At 34.8% G+C, this 22,063-nt stretch overlaps 1 protein-coding gene across 8 annotated transcripts in view; it reads left to right on the top strand.

Annotated features, from left to right (window-relative positions):
• LOC139966486 (NADPH oxidase 5-like) overlaps positions 1 to 22,063 on the top strand; it is a 193,466-nt gene that overhangs the window by 89,410 nt on the left and 81,993 nt on the right. For all 8 annotated transcript variants that reach the window (XM_071969541.1, XM_071969538.1, XM_071969537.1 and 5 more), the window contains 2 exons: positions 19,316 to 19,660; positions 20,618 to 20,768. In XM_071969541.1, the coding sequence (XP_071825642.1) occupies positions 19,460 to 19,660; positions 20,618 to 20,768 (352 nt within the window). In that variant the 5' untranslated portion in view covers positions 19,316 to 19,459. The remainder of the gene's footprint in view (positions 1 to 19,315; positions 19,661 to 20,617; positions 20,769 to 22,063) is intronic.

Genomic DNA, 22,063 nt, shown 5'->3' with positions numbered 1-22,063 from the left:
CAAAATTCCAGACAACTTTTAGTTTTTTTTTGGTCTTGACGAGTCGTAAAGAGCTGTATACACAGTGTATCTGCACGCTTGTTTACATGCCGGGACAAGTTATTGGCTTCAATGTAAAAACCTTTTTGAATTCAACAGGATTTTGACAGATTTTAATATCTTTTTTTTCTTTTCTGTCGCTCTCCCCGCACGATCTTATAATATTTTTTCCTCAAAGTCTATCTAGTATGCAGAAACTCAAAAAGTCATTAAAACATTAATTTACCTTTTGTTTATTTAAAAAGTAGGGAGGTAGACTACAATGTACGTCAACCGCCATGGTTTATGACTAGGCCCTTCACATGAACATGTAGGCTATGTAAATGTGTCAACAACCAAAAGAAATGTAAAAAATGACTTCATGTATCCACCGTCAAATTGTTAACATTCTAACACTTTAAACATCTTTCGCCCTAACAAGAACGAAAACCAAACCAAAAAAAAAAAATAAGCAGAAAGAAAAAAAGTTCTTTTGGTTCCCTGCCGGATATGGTACTGATATCACGAAATCTCGCTGCTATTTTTCTCTCTTATCAAATAAATCTCACATTATGTTGTTTGTTTTAAAGTTGCAACAGATTGTGTCTTGTTTCTTCCTTTGACTATGAAAACCACAGGGAGAATTAATTTCGAAAATGGGCTCATTGTTACTCAGATGTGAGTGATAAATAGTCAACTGCGAGGCAACCCAGCCGTTTATCATTAGTAAACCAACTGTATTTTATAGACACCTATACATTTTAAAGACGTGGGTTTTCAGACAAGACTTATTGTTATCATGAGATGTCTAAACAAAACCGGAGAGGAGAAAAAAGTTACGAAACGAGAGAAAAAAGAAAGTATTTTGTTAATGTAGAAACCAGCAAATGTCCAATGACGACGGACTTTGCTGTCGTAATTTTCAAGTAAAATGACGTCAGAGTTACAGTGAAGACGTATTCTATATACCAATTGAAACCAATATATGGTATAGGACTAGTACGTACTATGTGTTTATATGTTTAGTGTCACTGTGCACTATTCCCATTGTGGACGGTGTCTTGTATTTAGTTAAGTATTGTCTTCACTTGGGGTCAAATGAACTTGACTATATACATAGCAGTCTTATTGAAGCGACATGTGTACGTGAGTGTCAATGTACAGAAACTACACTATACTAGAAAGAAATGGTTGCAGGCCAGGTTTGTCGTTGTTATCTGGTCTCGGAAGAAAGTGTGCCATACCGAGCTCTTATATTTTAAGACTTGTCCATAGCAGTATTCAGTCAGAATAAGAATGATTTTATTCTTACAGAAAATGTGTGCTACATTCCTTATGTTGACGATTAATATTCTAAGGACAAAGACAATTATGAAAACATTTTAAAAATGTTTTTGAAGGGTACCTTACTCTGATACAGTAGTCCAGTAGCCTTGTCACGTGCCTATTAGGAGCTATATTATCCCATTTTTAGTTTGATTCTTGAGAATGAGACTATAGTGACACTGGTATGTAATATAACCCTTGCAACACGAACTTACGCTTACCAAGTTATGTATTGAGCGTTTCAGTATAAAGAAGAACATACTGCCGTCAGTTATTTCACTACCCAGTGCAACAATGATGCATGCATTTATCGCTAGGAAATACGATATTTACATTTCATAACCTATATATAAGCCTTACACGGCAGAACATTACAGAAAAGAATGTATATAGAAACGTTTTTTCTTTTTGATATAACTCTTAATCACGTGATAAGATGAACTTGCCTAACTAAGGTGATCGTTTCTTATATGAAACGACTGAGTCGATGGTTATTTACACATGTAGTGACTAACTTCAAACGACAATTAAGTTGTTGGTTACTTAGGAAATGCTCGTGGTGGTAGTTTTAGTAAGAAACTGAGACTGCGGTTGCTGAGAAAGCGACAAAAACGCAGATAGTTATCTAAAATGTGACTAACTGAGGCGTTGTTTACTTATAGAAGGCTATAAGAGGCTGAGCTAATGGTTGCTTGAAAAGCTCATGCTAAAAGTAAATTGGTCATAAACAGAATGGCCGTAACCACCACCCCCCCCCCCCCCCACACCGCCAATGATCGCAAATACGCACTCAACCGTCTTACATAGGTCGAGTCCACCGACAGTGTATTCTCCGCCCCATGCATGACTTCCCTACCCGCTTCATAATGACATTTAGACCCTTTATCCTGTTTTTTCCTTCATGATATGTACCACAACTCTCTCCCCATAATCTTATCACTAGATTTTTTGTAAATTTGTACTTGGCTCCAAAGTATATGGTTTTCTTTGTTTTCATCACATTTAAATCCAGATAATTTCCTGCATAATACCCTGCTAATCTACTAATCTGATCAAGGTAAGTGCTCACATCGTGATTAGACACTAATCCAATCAGGACGGTGCCATCCGCAAATTTAACAAGTTGGCATCTGGAATTGATGGATCGAATATCTAAACTGAAAAAAAAAATTGAAAATTGAAAAAGGAAACTAAAAACAGCTCCCTGAAAAGTACCAATGCTCGAAACAATACACAAACTTTTTCACTATACTACATAGTCTAACATGATGTTAAAATTGATCATTGAACATTCACTGATCTAGTGATTTAGGAACCATCTCCAAGTCGGTGAGTTATCAACTAAACGATGTAGCTGCATAATATTAAATACGCGGACGAAAATTAGAAGTAAAATCATAATACATTTAAGAAAACGAAGAAGGTTTGTATGGACGAGTAGCCTTTCGTGGCACTATTATTATATTAAATATTAAAATCATGGCCCATGAAGAATATAGAATATGATAGCATATTGTTTATCATGGTCTGGTTTGTCATTTGGTATCTCACGATATTTTATGACACATGCTTCACCATTGCATGGTTGTTATGGCACATGATGTATCATGGCATGTTATGGTAACATGCCATTTACAAAGATAATAAAATACTTTTTTATTTAAAGTTCTGGACGGCCAAGGCATTCGACAGTAACGATGTTACCACCAACACAACCCCCATCTCCCTGCCTCTACAACTCCCCCTCCTGCAGTCTCTAAAGAACTTTCTTAATACATTTCCAATAGTTTGCTTGGTTGTACCAAATGGGATTTATATTACCCATCCGCAAGAAAGGTTCAGACTACAAGGGATTAGAACAGCTTCGTTTCCCTATCAAGTAACCATAGCAATTAAATATCGGCTGTGATATGTGTGACTGTGACAGTTCGCGTATCAAGCGTCAACCGTTGTACCACCATAATGGTCTACAATCGTTTTACTATCAATTATGTAGTAAACACTACGCTAGCCCTGAGACAAAACTATCGGTGATCAACGCCTAAACATATTTGCGATACAAACCCCAGAAGTATTTAAAGTAAACACACTTACTCACCGCATAGATAACTATCCTTATTTTCATGGGGTTAAATGAAATTAAAAGAAACAGGAATTGCACTTGCTAGTCACAACTTTCGTCGAAATATCTATGTTACGAGCTTAGTAAGTACAGCATATAGTTCAGATGTACCCTGGCTTCTTCTTTAATTGAGACGGTGGAAACAAATGCTTCTGAAAACATTTGACTTGTGAGAAAAGAATTAGGACTCTTGAGGCTATTATTCCTGTTAAAAGCCTTGCAGTTATTGAAAGCGATGTAAAATGTAGGACAGTTAGTCGCTCGGGGAGAAAGAAACAGTAGAAAGTAGAAGTAACACGGATGAGGTAAATTAGTTAAGCTGGTATCTTTTGTAAGTCGATATATTTCGTCAAAGTCGTATTCGGTGACAGGGATTTTCTTTAAAGACGGGATTTGTTTGAATTGTGCTGTGCGTGACCATATGTTTATCCTGCTTCATTATATTCATGTATACATGACCCTCCATCTCTACCGTATTAACCTGAAGGGTGTTGGGCTAAATTAATATATTGCACTATAGGGTGAGAGTTAGAGTTAACGTAGAGTCCAAGTTGCAACGTTACTAGAAAAAGGTAGTGGTATTTTGATTCGGAGTAACCGAGCACGAACAAGGAGTCTTTAGAAGGAGGGAAGGGTGGCAGACTGGGATTTAACTACATATTGTCTTTTTAAGGCTTGCGAAAGGTATACAGTACATGCGAGTTGCTATATATTCCATTCCCTCAAATTTACGCTCGTCACGATTTCGATCAAGGTCCCGCTGAACTTGTCTAAACAATGTCTCAATACTCCAGGAATACGTGACACTTTCCTCTTAGACATGAACGACGAGCACCTTCAGGTCACCCCTTGTTCTTGAAAAGAAACATCTCAATATTGATGAACCACTTCAGAAGTAGATGAACGTCGAACATAGGCAGTAACATGAGGCTCGATCGGCTCCTTTACTTTGAGAGCTAGTCCAGTTTGGTTCCGTCAGTTTCTCATCGATTGTTTCATTTCAGAGGTTACACTGTTAACGCCATGCCACTAACGTTTAGTTTCTAGGTTACATTGTAGGGTTTAGAAAACATCCATAATTCTTCATAAGCTATATAAACAGAATCATTTGGGGGTTTATTGTCACATGGACGTAATAGCATATGGACCAAAAAATTTAAAAATATTATCTTAACATTAAAGTTCTACTATTAGTTAATTTATTAGTGCTAACTTATGTTACCATGACAACAACACTGTAAGAAGAGCGGTAGAGAAGATCACGACTAGTTAACGATTCATATCGATATATTATAACCGATACCTTCTGGCACTGATGGGTGATTTATATCGATATATTATAACCGATACCTTCTGGCAGTGATGGGCGATTTGTATCGATATATTATAACCGATACCTCTGGCAGTGATGGGCGATTACAACGATAAATTGTAACCGATATATTCTGGAAGTGTTGGGCGTTTGGTATCACTGTTCACATAAAGGCTATAGACTAAGCATAACAATTCTTGAAATGTAACGTGCTTTTACGAGATACTGTATTGGTTATCATTCGATTCCACATGATAACAATATCATATCAACCTTAATTCTTTGTGAACTAGAAGAGCTAAGTACATTCATACTGCTTTCACAAATTAGCATATTATTGAATACATGCATAACCATATTGTACACACATTTGACAACAGTTATGCCATTTGAAGCAAATGACTTCACAACAACGCACACTTAAACATATTTAATGTGTACAAATGGTGTTCCACTATAGACCTATCACTGCCGATGTGACAATTTCTTATTTTTGTCTAGATTTTAATGTTGTTTGTTCTCAAAAAGTGGACAAATCTAGCGTATTACTCTGATAAATTGTGCTTTTTGTACACATCTTTGTAACTGGGTTAGCCATGGTGTGTATTTACAGTTCTAAACTACATACAGATACGCTGTCGTTTAAAATCTTAGCGTATACACCAGATCCGGCTGCACGAAAATATTCAATATTTTGAAGAACGCTCTGTAACTGGGCAAAATTTATTACATTGGTAATCGAAGAAGCTCGCTTAAGTTGTTTCTTCGTAAACTAACCATAAATCTTCAGATCTTCTTTAGTTAAATGTAGACGTTTTGTTTTCTTGTTGTGTGTCGAAAGAAAGAAAGAAAAAATATCATCTTCTTCTGACTCAGAATTCACATTCAAAATATAAGATGTAAACAGTTTCACTAGTTATGGTTCTGTGATCAAGTTATGAGAAATAGCGTGTCGTAAAATTGTACGGAAAGATGAAACCTCCAACGCATTATTAATATTTTTTTAGTCATTTAGAGGCTGATGTCTTGATTCGATGTGAATTTGTTGTCTCCTTTAACGGTAATCTCTTAAAGTGAGATATAACATGTTGGTATAGTCGGTTAAACAATTGGTGAGTGAAATAGTGTTAAGATCGAATCAAGGGCTGACAGTGTTTATATGATTCTCATTCACTAAACAGGTCTGTTTTTACAAACAATTTCTAAATAAAAGTAGTTTCAGTTAATGCATTCGTGTTAAGTTTAAGAAATTTCCGTACATCCCACTTTATGCCCATTAACATAGTGTCAAAGTGCCCCATTTGGTAATGAAAACTAACCCTTTCTTCCATTTTTGTAAGTGAACTGAGAAAAAAAAGAATTAAAATGTCACATTTTGTTGAAGAACAGTCATATAGTGGTACTGTTAGTATGAAATGAACAGACTATGCATTTTGTGGGGAAGGGTTTTGGGGGAAATTGTGGTTTGCCCTATGAAAATAAAGTCACATGTTCCACTGGTCTCAATGCTTGTGCCCCTCCAGATTTAACGCTATCTCTCTCCTGTTATCCCCGCAATTGTAATTTCTATAGTCATATTTCTATTGCTGCGTAAAAAGATTCTTTTGGGGAAAGTCCAAACTTTAGTCCTTCTTCCAAATTGCAATATATTTGTGTTAACATGTACCCACACAAACCACCTTATATGTCACAATCTTTCAGCACCCTTTAAATTGCCTCATTTCTGAGCATTTAAATGCTATGGGCCAGGTGGGGGCACAATCTGTTTAAGGGTTCGAAAACACATAAATTAAGTGTTTCTATATCAGTAACTTAGAATTTATGACTTGATGAGATACAAGTTCACTCTTTTTATTGATTTGTGTGTAATCTAAGGTAGATGATTCCTGAGGTACATTCAGGCATCTTACTGTACCAGCGGAGTGCCACGCTACGGTAGTACGCCATATACTGTATACTGTAGGCTTGATGGCATGATTTAGAGGCATCATACAAGATTGGTCAAAACGAGCACGCTATCAGATTATAGGTTAAACTCGCAATTTAAACTATATACGATGGCAAAAATCTAATGCAACGTTGCATATTTTGCAAATATTCATAATTCATATCACTTTGTACACCTTTATTTGTAAGTCCATGTATCTACTTTGAATTACATTTCTCGCTAATGTTACGGAAAGGAATATGAAAATTAATGAAATAGCTTGGAAATGTACTACATATTTCACATACTAGTCACTTGCTTAAAATCTATTAAGCGGAGAAATAATGTTCTTACTTATAAAATATCGCCTTCCTTTATTAATATGCATTAGATTGTTTACATCTGTATTGAGTATTTACACTATATGCTTGTGTTATTACATATACACGGATGATATACTCAAGACATATAAACTATTACTATAACACTGCAAGTAATGTGTCATAAACCTCCAATTTATGTGTATGTTATCAATCACATTAAAAAAAAAACCTCATACAGCAGTAGATACAAGTCACGATAAAAATGCACACACACAGAAACACACACACAAGCATCGCTTCTTAAATACATAATCGTATGCTGAATAATAATTAAGCCAAAATGTCACGTCATAGAAAGGTCACCAATCAGATATCAAAAGTAATTCGTTTTACGTTAGTGATTTTGTTTCTACTAAATTACTTCATGGCTATTGCTGTAATCCTTTATATATTATCGACGTCAACTTAGTCCATTATTTTGTTTTTGCTTTATACGTAAAGAATGTCTTTACTGGAGTCTGACCAGAAAAAAAGTGACCGCCAGGTCTTTGGTATTTTCATCGATTCCCTTTAATTATCGCAAATCTCGTATCTTTATTGAATTTAAAAACGTAGTAAAAACATAAAATCTAGCAGAATCATCTCGGCAGCTTTCACACTACTCGGAAAAGTAGAAGAAACTAATTGGATCTTATCCTAAAGGTACTGAATATGACCTTTATGACAGTCACTTAAATTGAAACTACCCTTAATCATTTTTCATCTATATATGGAAGAAAAAAAAAACACTTGGAAGGCAAAAGAAAAAACACATGACTCTGTGTATCTCACGCGAATTGAGAGAACAAGGTGTTAAAGTAAAACAAAGTGCAAACCATAGTCAACACCGTAAGCTGAGAGATTTTCACTTGCGGTCTGAGAGACATCGTTAGTTTAATCTATATCTCACGGTCCAATTGGAAGTAGTTTTACAAAATGTTAACAATGATGGTCTGGTGAATTCAGAGTTAGTGAACGGTAAAATAATGTTTGAAATGTTGTTATTATATCATTTATAATTATTAACATGATTCCATATTTTCCGATGTACGGATAACAATGTCAATTTTTATATCAGGTTGAGAAGGTGAATATTTCAGATTTTCAAGTCAACATTTAATTTTAGATTGTGGATTCCAACCTATTATGCAATGGAACATAATGGTATTTATATACCTTGTAGGTATATTTGTACACCAAACCTAATGAAGCACGAAGGATTGAGTGTACTCGGGATTAGCTTCTTCTTCAAAATGTTCGTGTATGCTTCAAATAAAACAGCGACAGCCACAGGGTCAACATTAGTTTAGAGGTTTGTCACTCACTGGAAATATTTTCAAGGGTAATTGTATATTTCACTCTAATAACTCTAAAATAAAGAGTCTAATGCATGAACCATATTCAATATCATTTTATCTCTATACTTTACTGTCTACACTAAAGCATACTACACTGCCCTACAATATGCATTCCAAAACATAATATAATGTATAGAGTGCTGTAATTTATTGCACCGAAGTACCCCGTTAAAGTCACAGCATTAATGAGCCACTCTCTTTAATTTCCGCAAGTTTTACGTCAAGCTATCAGCAAAGTAAATCCGTGTAATAGAGTGTGTTGGAATAAACCGGAATATTTGGCCTGTGGAGACTATGGTTGCGCATTTTCGACAGTATTTAATAATATTCATTTTCATACTACATGATACTGTCATACATTATTATACCTATATAGTGGTGGTGTAATACTTTCTAACGTGGGGGGGGGGGGATCTTTGAAGTTCGTTAGAAATGAAATTTGTTTCTATAATTCTAAATCTGAATGAAATGCAACCACCTAAATATTTTGCTATTTCATGGGTTTACAATGACAATAACAGACGTAAGGAGAAGCGAAATGATATTCTGATATATCCTGACTACTTTTCGATTAATTAAAACATCAAGGATGAACGTGAGATGATAGAGTGCTAGCCTAACACGTATTACAAGTAATCCTAGCCAGAGAAGTACCTGTTGACAATCGCTTAATTGCTACATATTGGAACAAGAGTGTTTGCCTTCCTTTTAAGTTAAACAAAGTATAACTCCAATTATCAATCTAATTACGAATCTCTTCAGCATTAAAAAAATCGTCTAAGAAAAATCAAACAGATATTTAAAACGAAGAGATTAATAAAATAAGAAATTCCAACGGGCAAGTATGCATTGCTACAATCATATTTTTTTTTTAAACTTTACATAGTAACAGATACAGATGAAAAGTTGTGGAAACGTCTCATAGAATTTGTTGCTTCATATGTCAATTCGTTTTTGGAAAGAGAAAAAAAAAATGTTAAATGCTGCCTTAAGGGACTTCCGTTATACACACTGCTGCTTCGTTCGTTGATTAAATTGTACCCGTCGTCTATATAGATAATGAGATTGTGGAAGTTTGTGAGAACTCTCTGCTATACTGTGCCCGAGGACCAACAATGACAGCCTACCATATTAACCTATACACAATTCAAAATCTGTGCAAATAGGATAGTTACATCGACTCTTTTTTTTTATTATCTATAAGAGTGCTTAAGAACTTTGCTTTCATTGCACACATTTTTACAAGGATTTCCTACACAGATTTGAATGAGAATTGTTTTTTAAACGTTCATGTGAAATCTAACAACCACCTACGAACTATTCTTACAATACTATCGAATTGAATACCATACTGAAGTGTAGCGGTGTGTGTCAATATCGTACATCGTGTGAAAACAGGTGATACGTTATACTAAACAATACTACTACAAGTTAATGAATAACAAACTCGATCCGTGCCCCCAGCTGTTTATTTTATGACGTTTACTGAAAACATGGCCCAAGTTAGATGAAAATAATTCTGTTCCCTTGGAATAAAGTCGAAATTGTAAACATTTACAATTATTAAATGCCCTGTCGCAGGGAGATAATATGCACGTTACATAATTCTATTTGTCATTTAATAATCTCGAAAGATTTAGCCGTCATATTTTGCCTTGCTGGTGGTGGTGTCTGCAGAAACAGTGTTCAAACTTCAGGTGAACAAAGTGATAGTAAAGATATTTCCAGAACTCAATAAATCATTTTGTTTTGGGGTAAACATGCTTGGTAACTATGTTATTTTGCGTTACAAAACTGAAACGAGAAATATTTATAAATATAATAACGACTCATCTTCTGAGAAAAAAAATATATAAATTAGCTGATGGATCTACAACCTCTGTTCTATAAAAGGACCACTTAATTTAAATATAACGTAGACAAAATGCGTAAATATAGCCCAGTGTTAAAATGGTGAAATTAAATTAGACTTGATTAATGCAAAGCAGTGAATACGTCAAAATGCGTCAGGACTAAAGGTCTACGACTGAAATATTGCCTTCTTTGTTTTCACAGACTCCTCGTTATTTAATTAAAAAATATCAGTTTTTAGACTATTTATATAGTTTTTTGAGTATAGATTTGAAGCTTACGATATCAAGTAAGATATTAATTTTATGCGTGTTACATACACACTGAATTTGTAACCCAACCGTCGCACGTGATTTCTTTATAAGGGAATTCCTTGTTTATACAGGAAACGTTTGCGTTTCACATCAAGTCTCAAAACTCAAAGAATCAATGAAGGTTCTTTGGTTTAAGTTATATAGGTCTATTTCATAATCAGATTTCAACTTTTAAACATTTTTTCTTTCTTTTTTCAAGATACTATATTTTAATTATTTGGACTCCTTAAGTTCGACTTAAACGTAACAAGAACGATAGTTTTGCTTGAAAGGTCATCACTATTGTTCTTAAATACTTGAAGAAAATACGGTGAGCTATCGTGAAACTTTATTGCAGCTTATCCATAGCAGCTTATCTGACGGAAAGTTCTGTAGTAAGCTTCATTGACGTCTTTTTGTTTTAAATACAAATTTATAAATTGTGTTTATTCTTTATGACGTAGGTCCTGTACTAATGACATTTAGTGCATCATGTTTCTTGCAAAGAAATTCCTACAACTGTCGACTTGGAACGTCTTCATTACGATATATATATATATATATATATATATATATATATATATATATATATATATATATATATATATATATATATATATATATATATATATATATATATATATATATATATATATATATATAATATATATATATATATATATATATATATATATATATATATATATATATATATATATATGTATATATATATATATATATAGGAACGAAGCAAACATTTGCCTTCAGCGAAAGAGAATGCGTACTAAGATTGACATTTTGTTTCGTGAAGATAGACAGGTATCTACATACAAGCCTAAGTATAGTATCACGTGATTGATGGTGTATAGTGGTAATTCATAGATTAACCAGACGAGGGAAGCTCAACACTCATGTATCTTGTCAGTACACTATATGGCATTGTAGAGAACGAGGTCTCCCTTATAAACCATTCGAAAGGCCTATATAAGACCTATCCACGCACATATCATTATTATAGCCAACCTATACCCGGATGGAAGATAGGACCTTTTTTTTCAATAAAATACATGACATTCGAGAGCGACCTAATGTAGGTCACGGTTGACGTGTTAATCATATTTTGACAGTTAGGCTTGTAGTTAGTATATAGGTATAATTATATGTTTACGATTTGACTGCGGACTTTGATGTAAAGTACGTGTAAGTCTTATAACACATGTTTTGTATATTAAGGTGAGAAGAAGTACAGTACCATCTGTAGTATTTGGATTTCTACAGATGATCTGTACATCCATCTTGATATGTTTATTTTTTGACCAAGATTTAATACCTTTCTGAACCATCAAAATCCAAGGTAAAAAAAGAATGCCCATTAATCTTAGAAACAAATTACACCTTCAAACATCTGGCATGGGAAATCAAAGGGACATTTCTCCGCATTGGAAAGATGCATATCCACAGCTATTCGACTTGATGGGTTTTATTTGAAGGGATGACATACAAGCTATACTCATTGATTATTATTACTATTGTCCATTTTTCCGTATGGAATACGTTTGGTCTTAATACTCAATATAACCCGCGGTTGAAAGGGTTTGGGGAATCGCTTGCTGTCTTCATTTGTTTATTGTGTCACAGGAATGTGTGGTAAGTTTGTTATTTATATGTAGTATCCAATAGTCTAAAATTATTCCTTTGTTTTTTCCGGTTAATAATATAAGTTAGCAGTATTCTTCAAAGTATCATGTACAATATGTCCATATTGATAAGATGACGACTATTCATTGTTTGGCTTAAGCGGACTATATACTGTAACTGCTTAGTGCATGGACACGCAATGCCTATGACAATCGGATCGTTGTTTGGGGTATTAATGTAGAAAACCAAGATTTTAGTCTATTTCAAGATGGCATGCATATACATATCTTAACCCTTCTGGAAATAAAGCCCCCTTTGTCCCCTTTTTTTCATGACAGCTTTATGTTTTAACACTTATCATGTAGGTTACCGCTGGCAAAAGAAGGTTTTCAAACCACACAAGAGAAGCTGTATGTTGTAACGTTAACACGTATACATCCTCAGTTCATGTGTGACTTGCAGATGTTGATATCACTGATAAAAGGCTATAGTTGAGGTAATGCAAAGTATATCGTGAAACTATTAGAAATGACAGTTCTTGAGGAAAGCCGTTACAAAAAGCTACTCTAATGGGATATATTCATATGGGTGTATAACTAATGGTAAACTTTATAAACTCCAGAGGTTCCTCTCTGTTGAATAGTTCACATCTAGTTTTATAGCAGTTGAATGAATTAAGGAACATACTTTTTGCTATAAATCTACTGTATATATGGGTGTGTGTGTGTGTGGTGATAATTTTTGGTAAAAGTTAATGCACTAAAATATAAAAACGAAACTCACTTTACTGTAACTTGAAGAAACGTCCTGATTACGTCACTGAAATGCAAGTGCTTATGGATTTATGGTACTAGTTTTAGTTTGGTGAAAAGAATAAACTCTCAAACCTTAAGAAAGTCATTCTTTATTATTTTCACATTATATTAATTGATTCTTCAAAGTAATTTCTTGGTAAAGTAGGTCGGTGATCGTGAGGCATAATTCGTTGTAAAAATCTCACAAAAACTGCTGTCACAAAGTTCAAAGTCCCACCATAAATACCAATCTAGTGAGACATGGGTTCGAGCACCTTCCACAAAAAAAAAACTGGCTTATATTTAATTTCTTGCAAGAAATATAGCTTTCAATGTTTTTCTCAAGTGTGGCTCATATTTCAAAGAAACATTATAAAACCATTCTGATATTCAACCCGTTATAGCGAAGATATGAAGCAATCCGGAGGGTGCACTCTTGTATTACACTCACCTCAACCGTTTCATTGTAACGAATTACCTAAGGACTCAATCGCCAAGTTAAATTGAGGATGAAATACAACTTCACCACTTGATCTTTGGCAATTTTTTTTTTTGACTGGCAACTTTTTACGCTTGGGGTATATGAACATCTTATAGATAGTTATGCATGCTCATGAATATTTCATTTTTCTCCACTGTCGCCGAAAACAGCAAACTTTGATTTTAACGTTGCTTCACTTCACGTCCGTCGTCGCACGTCTATTCCATTATGCAATTAGCCTTGGTTTCAAGCAAAGTCTTTTGTATAAATTAAAAATGTTATTTAATGTATTGTAATGAACATATCAAAGTGCAATTTCATCAATTTCAGAGAAGGATGCGGCCTGCTTTACATGTCAAACGAGTAAAATATGTTAAAGAAGACATTGTTACATGAAATTACAGCATATTATGCAACTTAAAATCAAAGTCTTAGACAAATATTGAAAATATATTGAAAAGAATAACCGTGATAAAATTTCAGAAGAAATATGTTTCTGTGTATTACTCAGAAGGAACTTGCTAGTAAAATAGCAAATAAATGTGTCATGGGGGTTTGGTTTGTCTGTGAGATGTTACTTCGTCCATGGCGGGGACCTCCCTCATCTTTTAGAGATCTTGTTCAAACAGAGAGGTGCTATAATGCTAAATGGTGCTTGAATCAACGTTGAACGATGGCCAATTGTAAGGTTGTCCTGAATATACATGTTACACATTTATGTAATGCACTGGCAGCGTACGGTTCGTTGTGTGTGTGGGTGTGTGTTGGGGTGAGGGAGGGGTGGGGGAGTTTCTAATATACCCACCCTTATGGTCTTCCAATATTGTGTGAGGCAATCTCTGACTATTGATCGTATTTGTATAGCATGACTGATAACGTAACTGACATGACCGGTTTCATTCCATTACGATATTAATATTCCCATCAGGTTCACTCTCGTCATTTTGATCGGTGAATACCTACTTGTAACCTGGTAAATAATTATATGGCCTCAAATATGAATTGGATATCGTCCGCCCCGATTCATATATACAAATTAGTCTATTATAGGTGTGGTGTGTCTATGAACGAAGTCGTGATGTTTATATTTAGAGAACAGCTGACTTTCTCAAGCTTTTTTTCCACCCACCTGCATTATGGTTTCTATATTTCGTAATTGGTAATACAAAAAAAAATTAACCTTGCGTGCTGAGGTCTTCGTCCTTTGCGTTATGACATGGACATTTTCATATACCATTGACTGTGTAAAGTTTTCAAGGTGGTTAAATGAATGTAATAAGGGTAAAGGAAGGTACCATAATTTTTTATAAACACGCCAAAATATTAGATTATCATTACCAAGCACAGAACAAAATATGTAACGACGTAGAGATTGTAAACGTGAGAAAAAACGACCTGAAGCCATATTAATAGGCCTAATTAATAAAGTCTAAAGCCTAAACCCTAATTCATAGGCATATATTAGTTAAACGTGTTATATATGCAGAAAATTGACTGCAGTCTGAAATACACTGATTGGATAGCCTTTGACCTTTGAACCTTTCCAGTTACTGTTCCAATTATAATTTAAATAAAATTGAACAGAACTGAAGATAAAAATTACTTTCCGATTAAGCGGAACTGAAAAAAGGAAGATGAATAAATACAATCTTTCACTAGTAACATGAGAATTGCAAAATGACCAGCATGTTTCAGCTTTTTATTCCTATTATTCGAGACATCATTATCAAACAAGTAGAGTTTCCGATCGTGTTAGAACCTCTCTTTAGCATTTCTTCATTTTTTTTTGTACTTCCACGATCCAGTTGTAAATCATATGGGAAGTAAACTTGAATGTCATTTTAAAGAATCTGGGTCATACGGTAACTACCAGTTCGTGCTCACGCTTTAACCATGCGGAAAATACTTCCAATTTTGAGTGTAGATAGCCACTTAAGGGTATAAAACTCCATTTATATTTAAATAACAATGAATGTATCGTATGCCTGTTATATGCAAGTAGATTAGAAGGTAAAAAGATGCATGATTCTAGATTCGTCTAAAATTCTGAAAAAAATCAGCGATAAATTGATCCTTGTTTCATGTGTAGAACTGTGACTAGAATTAATGAGACTTAATTTCAATTCTAATAGTATAAACCGGCGGCAGTCACAACAGTTCTGTTTTCTGCAATCTGTTCTACATTATTCTTCATGTTACATGACTTGTTTCTTTGTTTGTTTTTTTCCGTCTATTTAACTTTGGTCACGAAACCAGGATGAGGTTACCTGGATCAAATATAGTAACAAATGTTCGATAAATATGATAGGAATGTATGAAGAAGCTTCTTTTTTTGTTCTTGGTTAAGTTGATTTTCATAAAATGTCGACAGAATTAGATACTAACATTTCATGTAGTTCATTCATGTAGCCATTAGCATTAACAGTCACGTATTTCTTGATTTCATATAATGACGGAATGTTAAAACAAATTAAACTTCTTAATTGGTCTTACAAATGAATCCTTCTAAATCTTAAAATTTTAATTCATTGCTAATTAACGTCCATGTTGAAGTTTGTGCTGAACAAGGGTATTCTATCATGTGTGTGCTTTTATTTACTTATATTTGAGAGGGGGAGGGGGTAACTAACACTGAATTGGTTTGCTGAAATTCCTGAAAATTAGCACTGGCAAAGAATAAACTGTTACTTGAAATAGATATGAATATTCATTGGTATATGGTTAAGTAATGGGATTAAGACATCACAATCATCCAGTCACAGTAATATGCACAATTCTTTCAAAATATAATGACAATAAATTTAAAGAAAATTGATAACTTCAAATTATAATTAATATAAACAGATCTCTTTAGTATGAATATCTATGCATGTTGAACACATACACATTTTACATTCAGTCTGAGGACACCATTGTTGACCAATACTCGTTAACAATGGAATTCCTCTGAGGACGTGGTGATTCTTTTCAAATGACATCTGAGGACTTGGAGTATACCTTTTGTTCAAGTCGTCAGTCACAACCCAAAACATGTGCAGAAACCAAACACACACTGTCGTTAAATATACCTGATTTCATGCAACACAGACAAGCGATCGATATAGGCAATAAAAATGTAATAAAATAAATATTGCGTGATAGAGATCACATCAAGCAAACTTCTAATACATGTTTAGACAAACATGCCAAACAAGCGAAAAATTTGATCTAATTGTAAATATATCATAGAAACAACAGTCTAACAATATCGTTATTACTCTTACTATACAAGAAAGAAAGAAATAAGAAGCGAAAAACGATTCCCAATTGGATAGCGATGTTTGCTCTAATTGGCAGAAAATCATTCAGTTCAATAAAAAAGATCTTTTGCGAAGACATTATCGATTATTGTTAGCGTCCCCTTGCTGCAGTAGCGCAAATGTCTTGTATTTTTACCGCTGGAAAATCGTAACCTTTAAAGCATGTTCTGTTTTTACACAGAAAAAAAAAGTTAAAGACATTGGTAGTTGTTCTTAAGACCCGTTTAACAGATTCATAGAAGCGAACAGAGTAGTGATATAAGGTTGCAACGTTATAATGCCCTGTTAGATCGTTGCGTGGACAAGGATTTTATTGATTCCGACAGACTTGTAAATGATAGAATACAAGTAGTGTTTGAAAGCATTGGGAATGATATAAAATAACGGCGAGGAAATGCCTACGAGACTGCTATACCAGTTTCTATTGAAACAGATGTAAAATATTGGCGACACACAAAGAAAAGATGAGTTTCTTCTTAAGAAAAAAGATGAAAATTAAATACGCCTCATATACATTAGTGTCAGGCGATTCATTTCTGATTATTCCCTAAAGAATATCTTCCCCTTGAAGAAACATATAAGAATGAGTTCAACAGATGAAAATCAAAAAAAAGGAAGGGAAATTCCACGTGATGCATGTTAACCTAATTTTGTGTCTTTCGAAGTAGTCTAGCCATTGCATATATTGAAAGTGGTATTTAAGCCTAATGGCGGTAATGCAGCATCTGCTAACTCAATCGAACAGTATAGAAGCCTTTTGAAATATGCTGTCAGTATCATAGAGTATTGATCATACTTTACTTTTTGTTGACTAAAATGTAACTAGGACATTAATCATGTCAGCTTACTTAAAGAAAATATGTGAATCATACATTTTTTACAGTTTTTTTTTATCTAGGCTTTGTTGTCGTATATGTTAGACGTAAGAGCAATGTGGCAGAGTAGGCATCTGAACCCCACTCTGAAAAGTGGGGAGGCTTTCCCCACTCCCCACCCACCCCCACTTTATAACTAGTGTACTCCACGGTAATGCTCAATCATTCAGCTGGGTAAATTGTAAAAGGAGTGACAGGCAAACAAATGATCATTTGTATGTATCATATATATCAAGAAAATTTTAATTTTCGATATTTCCCTCAAACGTTTGAAAAAAAAATGAATCACTGAAAGTCTTTCATTTTAAACAAAGGAGAAATTTTGACGTCAAATAGTCGAAATTTCCAATATCTCATCTAATTCATCATGGCATAAAATAAAAAAAAATCTTCAGGTGAAGACACATTTTCTGCACATCATTTCTTGATAGCTTTCAACGCCACTGAAAACCTTTCCTCGGCATATACATGCCAAAACACTCTGTTGCACTAACTGAAAGAAAGAAAGGAAATGGAAACGCTTAACCTCCGAATCTAAATGCATAAAATAATATTCGCCAAACTGAGTGATATCTGTTTGAAAATAAATCGATTGTTCTATCTATGTATATTTTGTATCTCGGTATAGACTATTATCTGTCACTTCCAAATTGACGATGAATTATTTGCCTAATAGTTCCAATGCTGACAACGTTACTTTACAACGACCATTAAATATAATAAAACCACTCTCTCTACCGAAATACACAGTTTGAGATTTAATGCAGCGGAAATAATATATAAGCAACAGTGTGCCCTTGTGTAATAGATTTATATACACCTGGGGTCACACTAAATTTTAACGTAACTTAAAAATATCGATGAAATTTCTAAAAAATGATGCCATAAGTGCCAGTGTACATTCTCTTCATTACTTTCTCTAATTTATCGTTTTGCCTCTTAGATGAATATCACATTTGACTGTCGTCCATACTTTGCCATTCGCAAAGTTTAATATTTGTAAATTGTGATTTATATATAAGAGCGTATGTCCCTCTTTCACTGGAGTAATGACCTCGAGTCACCTATACAGCACCATGTGATAACATCGGGGTCCGGGGTCAAAACAGGGGGCCCGGGACGATATGGAGGGCCATGAAAAACATGGGCGACAAATACCTTATTCTCATTTTCATAATAAGTTGATGGAAAAATGAAGAATGTAAAAATTGGTCTAGCTGACAAGATTTTCTGACAGGTTTTCCCTGGGCGTCTTTGGAAAGTAAATATGTTCTGAATAATGATCTGAACAGAGTTATCTTAGTTGGATATCCCTGATCCCTTGTCCCTGATCCTTGATCCCATGTCCCCGATCCCTTGCCCCTGATCCCTTGTCCCTGATCCCTTGTCCCGGATCCCATGTCCCTGGTCCCATGTCCTTGATCTTATGTCCCTGATCCCTTGTCACTGATCCCATGTCCCTGATCCTATGTCCCTGATCCCTTGCCCCTGATCCCTTGCCCCTGCTCCCTTCCCATCCATTCTATTCACTGATTGTGTGTTACCTATGATATATACAACATTACAGTTGTATTCTTCCACCTGCAGCCAGGTTATGTCTTGACATGCAATACCAAAGACCGAATCACAAACACTCTCTGCATTTTCGTTTCTTTTCAGAATTCGCAAGAGGTACCTACCATATCAAAGGAAGTCTGGGTGGATGAAACTTCGTCGGTTGATCCTGCAGTTGAATGCATCGATAATCCTGCTTTTGAAGACACCGAAAGTGATAATCATTCGTTATCTACGTCACTTCCGGCAATGGAGGAAGATCCGAACTATCTGTCTTTGAAGAATTTGGAATATTCTATGCCCAGAAGTAGAGCATCTAGCGTTGGAAATGTCGCCATAGATGAAGAGGCCAAATGGCTAGCATGGGCCGAGACGCAATTTTCAACGATTGCTGGGGAGGACAGACAAATAGATTTAGATGAATTTAAAAGAGCAATCGGTGTCAAAGAGGTGAGTTACTCTTATTTTGAAATCAGTAAGAAAATCATGTTTATCTTTGTAACGACATAAAGTGACCATTATCATTTATTATTTGTATAGAAGGAGCACTAAATGAGTTATTCAAAACCCATTTAGATATTTGTCTTTTATCTTACTCTTCAATTCTGCTTCTTATAAGACAAATCGTTTAAGGCAAACAGTGGCTAGAAAAGTCTTCCTGTGGACAAAATTAATATGATTTTGAAATCGATTTTCCGTGCTTGCCGTCCGGTTCTAAATGGCAATACACATCAGTTCAGTACTTAATTCTGATACTGTTATCATAAAACTGCAGTGTCAAGAGAGAAACACATTGGAATTGAGATAGGGTAGAGAATCGATACAAGTTAGAATGATTGTATATATTTGTTTTTATCTATTTGTCAATTTGAACATATTGTAAAATCCTAGGAATGCCTCTTGTACTTTGAAATTGATTATCGTGTTATGTTAAACCTATTACCACGATGATGCTGTAGGTCTATGACCCCTTTTGCCCTCTTCCCCAAATATCATTTATATCTGTTACCCTTCAATTGCCTCTCGTCCAATTTGTCAGTTACCCTATCACTTTGTGATGTGAATCGGTTTAACACCATCAAATTGTACGATCATTTAAACATGTAATTTATACCACGTTAATTCTCCACATTTAGTGAACGTTGACTATGTATTCTGACTATTAAATAAAATTACAACCTTGTGATAAGAAATTGTAAAAAAAAAGGTTATTCATTAAGGGTCACGAAATACTCGATTTGAGACGCGTTCAGACTAAATTAATGATTCCTATACAACGTACAATATACCTATTTGTTTCATCCTTGATTAACTCAACTCGTTCATATATAGAGATGTCATTTAATTAACCTAGCCAGATACAGAGTTAAATCTATTGTAATCCTTCTCTCTGTGGTCTCCCCATAGTCTTTTTTTGCTGAGAGATTCTTCGCCCAATTCGACGCCGATGGAAGTGGATATATTTCCCTTGACGAGTTACTTGATGGTCTACATTTGCTAACGAAGGGAGATCCCGTGGACAAATTACGTTTCCTGTTCAAAGTTTACGATGTTGACGGTAAGAGTTCCCCTCGGCATTTTTACTCATTCCTTGTTCGTATACAATATCAGTAGAGTGTATCTGACGGTTGACCATACAATAATCACTTGTGGGAATATTAACGGTATACCGCTGATCAAATGGAGGGCGCAAGCGACGCCGAGGCCTCGATCTTTAAAACATGTCGTTGACAAAACTCGAGGTAACAGTCAAGTACATCGAGGCCCTTGTTTGACAGGTTTTGGTTTCTTTCGCCTTCTGTTTTTTTTTTTACTTACAACTATTACAAACATAGAGAGACTCTGATAATGAAGACTAAAAGATAGTGACATTGTAAAACAACAAACTGACCAGTTTTATTCTTTGCAAATAGGAACATGCTGCTTTCTTGAAAACGTACAAAGTATTACGGTAAAAAAAAAATTTGTTGGTTTTTTATCAAGCTTCACTGAAAACAGAACCCTATAGGTACGCGAAAGCCAAACGTGGAGGCACCAATCTCTATAACAATCCCTTACGAATAGAAATACTATTGTATATATTCAACACTATATTATGCATACACTATCTCACAGGACTGTCATATACCACCCCCACATTACACATGTTAACGTTTGTTTACAACTATACCAGAGACGCAGATTGGTGATGTCGATTTTTATCAGTAGAGTATAGACTATCTACATCTGCGTTGGGGTATACGGTAACGTTAAACTTACTACTGGTGTTTAAGTTAATATATGTGATAATGAGCGAAGTTACACTGTAGAAAAATTAGTAATTTGTATTAAGATGAAGTTATTTTTGGTGACCATCAATGACTGTGTGTGGATATAATTCGTTTTAGCAAAAGGAGATGAGGAGGGAGGGGAGGGTGGGGGTAGGGAAGGGAAGGGACGAGAAAGGAGACCCCGGATCCCGATGTTTCAGAGACTGAAAAAAACCTTAATCAGTTGTCGGGCTCATTGTATGTAGTTATTGTTAACACTGTTTTGCAGTTATAACGTCTTGTGTGTATGTGTGTTGTATATCCCTGTACGTCATTCGACAGTAGCAAGCAAGTTATACACAACGTGGTGGGATGTATAGGTATCGTTATGTTATATGGATTAATATATAGAATCTCAATATTCAATTGATGGTAAAACCCAAGAACCGAGGTTATTCACACCACTTAACAAGCATTTGTAATCATAACAATACCGGAAGTAAGTTCAGAAAGGTCACTGTCCTGTTTATTTTTATTCTTTTTTAATGGTAGACATCTTGGTCTATGAGTTAGATAGAATAGGTTGCATTGGTCTTTATAATGA

Source organism: Apostichopus japonicus, chromosome 4 (genome assembly GCF_037975245.1).
Source record: "Apostichopus japonicus isolate 1M-3 chromosome 4, ASM3797524v1, whole genome shotgun sequence".
Classification (NCBI taxonomy): domain Eukaryota; kingdom Metazoa; phylum Echinodermata; class Holothuroidea; order Aspidochirotida; family Stichopodidae; genus Apostichopus; species Apostichopus japonicus.
The sequence above is the reverse complement of the archived record's forward strand: the minus strand, read 5'-3'. Positions and strand labels throughout refer to the sequence as shown.